We start from the raw sequence: 2,564 nt of genomic DNA, 5'->3' as shown, positions 1-2,564 counted from the left end.
GCTAGAAATATAATTTTATTTTTCTTTAAAAAAAAGTATACTTTTTCCTATATATACAATTAGTCTGTGACGAAACATTAATTATAAATATATTTACATTTTGTGACAAATAGCAATTGATCATTGTTGATCACTGCTAGCTAGCAGTGCATTATACATACACCGTATACATTAAGATATGACAAGTGTTAAAGTGATTTCAACAAGCACAATCCATGTAGCAAACAAGGATTCAACGGTGGAGGAGGAGATTCAGTTAACTCCATGGGATCTCCAATTCCTCCTATTTGATCCCATTCAAAAAGGTCTTCTCTTCCGTAACAACCCCATCACTACTCCACCAATCATAATCCAACACCTCAAACATTCCCTTTCCTCCACCCTTTCTTTCTTCCCACTCCTCGCGGGCCGCCTTTCCGTTACGGAACACGATGACAACACTTCCTCCGTTTCCGTTATTTGCAACAACTCCGGAGCGCTGTTTGTCCATGCCGTTGCGGATAAATACTCCGTTAATGATATCGTTAGTTCCGTTTACACTCCACGCTTTGTGCACTCTTTGTTCCCGCTCAACAGGGTTAGAAACCACGAAGGAATAACCAAGCCGTTGTTGGCGGTTCAAGTCACCGAGCTCAACGACGGTTTCTTCGTTGGGTGCGCCATGAACCACGTTGTTGGAGACGGAACTTCCTTTTGGCATTTCATGAACTCTTGGGCCGAGATCTCACGTGGTTCGGAAGAATTGTCCAAGCCTCCCCTGCTTGAACGCTGGTTCCTTGACAGCTCCGCCTCTGCCATACGCGTTCCTTTGACGAAGGAGAAGATGATACAAAGTGGTTACGACGGTTTCGTCCCAGAACCTCAATGCGAGAGGGTTTTCCATTTCAGTAAAGACAAGATCGCTGAACTCAAGGCAAAAGCCAACGCAGAAATTGAAGGCGAAAGCAAAAACAAAATATCTTCGCTGCAAGCGCTTTTGACTCACCTGTGGAGATCCGTGGTTGGGAGCCAGGGTCTTGAGCCCGAAGAAGAAGTGAATTACAGCTTGACGATGGGGGGCAGGGGGAGAATGAAGAGTCCGGCAGTGGCGGAAAACTATTTTGGGAATGCGGTGCAGGTTGGAATAGTGCGCATGAAGGTTAAAGAGCTTCTAGAAGGAGGGCTTGGAAAGGGTGCGTTGGAGATGAACAAGATAGTTGGTTTGCACACGGAGGAGAAGATGAAGAGCTACTATAGGGGTTGGGCGGAGAACCCTAGGCTTCTGACGATGCGAAGTTTGGGGGGAAACAATACTTTAGTGACAAGCAGTTCGCCGAGGTTTGATGTTTATGGGAATGATTTTGGGTGGGGGAAACCGGTGGCAGTGAGGAGCGGAGCCGGGAACAAGATCCCTGGCACCATAACGGTTTATGCTGGGGCGGAAGATGGTGTTGACTTTGAAGTTTGTCTTTCATATGAGATATTGGAGGCTATGGGTAATTACCCTGACTTCATGGACGCCTTCTCCGATCCGCCACCTAATAATAACAAACTTTTTCTACCAAATTAGAGTCCTTTTGTTATGTTTAAGTGTTTAACTTAGCTTGTCACTCGCCACCACCTGGTTGTTGATGAATAAAGTGTAAGGTCGTGAGTAATATCTAGATGTTTTACTGTTTTCCTATTCCGTATTGAATATTGATCACTGGTGAGTGATGAGACCACATCAGATTGGATTAAAGTAATTGGAGTAATTACTTATTATTTCATCACCACTCATTACCGATTGCGTTTCTCTCCGTCCAATAATATCTTATCGTGTTTATTTGTCTTAAGAGAAAAATTCTAAACGTCCTTGGTAATTACTGGAAAAGATAACAAAATTCCCAATAATTTTTTTTTCGGTTTGTAATTTTTGTTTTTGTGAAATTAGTTAGCCTCATTATTAATATTTTTTTTAGATTAATAAAACATGCTTATATAATATGTTAAATTACTAATTTATTCATTAAGTATCAACTGGGATTGATAGATTATTTTTTTGGTTAAGAATCTCGTTTGTCTGCTTTCTTTCGTTTTTTCTCATTCCCAAAGTTCATTTCATACGATGCAGACAAAATAATGTTTAATGCTAGCTAGCGAAGCAAAGCCTAACATTAGGTGACAAAACGCACTAAACTTAATAAATAAAAAAAGATATGGGACGTGTTGATCTGTCGATCCAATTTAATTTTCTTTTAAAACAATGAGTAATTCTACAGATTATATATATAAGTTAAAAATTAATTTTTTATCATAAAAAAAGATTTCAAGCATATTTTCTGCTTTATTTTTGTTATTTTTATCATTTATTTTATTTTGCCATCTCATATATATGATTCAAATTGTATAACTTAATTAATTTTTTAAGTTATAGCTAATGCATTATAGTTCAAATGGCATAATTTCTCCATACTCGTCTAAAAAGTTGTAGGTTTGAGTCTCTTTATTTTTAGTAAAAAAAGTAAATATTTTTTAAAATATTTTTTTTATCACAAAATTCTATTTATATTTTTTTATTGTATCTTATTGTAAATATTATTGTT

General features: G+C 37.9%; 1 protein-coding gene across 1 annotated transcript; it reads left to right on the top strand.

Moving 5' to 3' along the window:
- Positions 74-1,758, top strand: LOC107642758 (uncharacterized acetyltransferase At3g50280-like). The gene has a single exon (XM_016346226.2). The coding sequence runs from the start codon at positions 179-181 to the stop codon at positions 1,547-1,549; it is 1,371 nt and encodes a 456-aa protein (XP_016201712.1). The 5' UTR covers positions 74-178; the 3' UTR covers positions 1,550-1,758.

This window comes from Arachis ipaensis, chromosome B05 (assembly GCF_000816755.2).
Source record: "Arachis ipaensis cultivar K30076 chromosome B05, Araip1.1, whole genome shotgun sequence".
Lineage (NCBI taxonomy): Eukaryota > Viridiplantae > Streptophyta > Magnoliopsida > Fabales > Fabaceae > Arachis > Arachis ipaensis.
Note: the sequence above shows the minus strand (reverse complement) of the source record. Positions and strands in the feature narration are given on the sequence as shown.

Bases quoted from the DNA above. Each gene is read 5' to 3' on its own strand.
- LOC107642758 (XM_016346226.2), top strand. From the start codon at position 179: ATGACAAGTGTTAAAGTGATTTCAACAAGCACAATCCATGTAGCAAAC.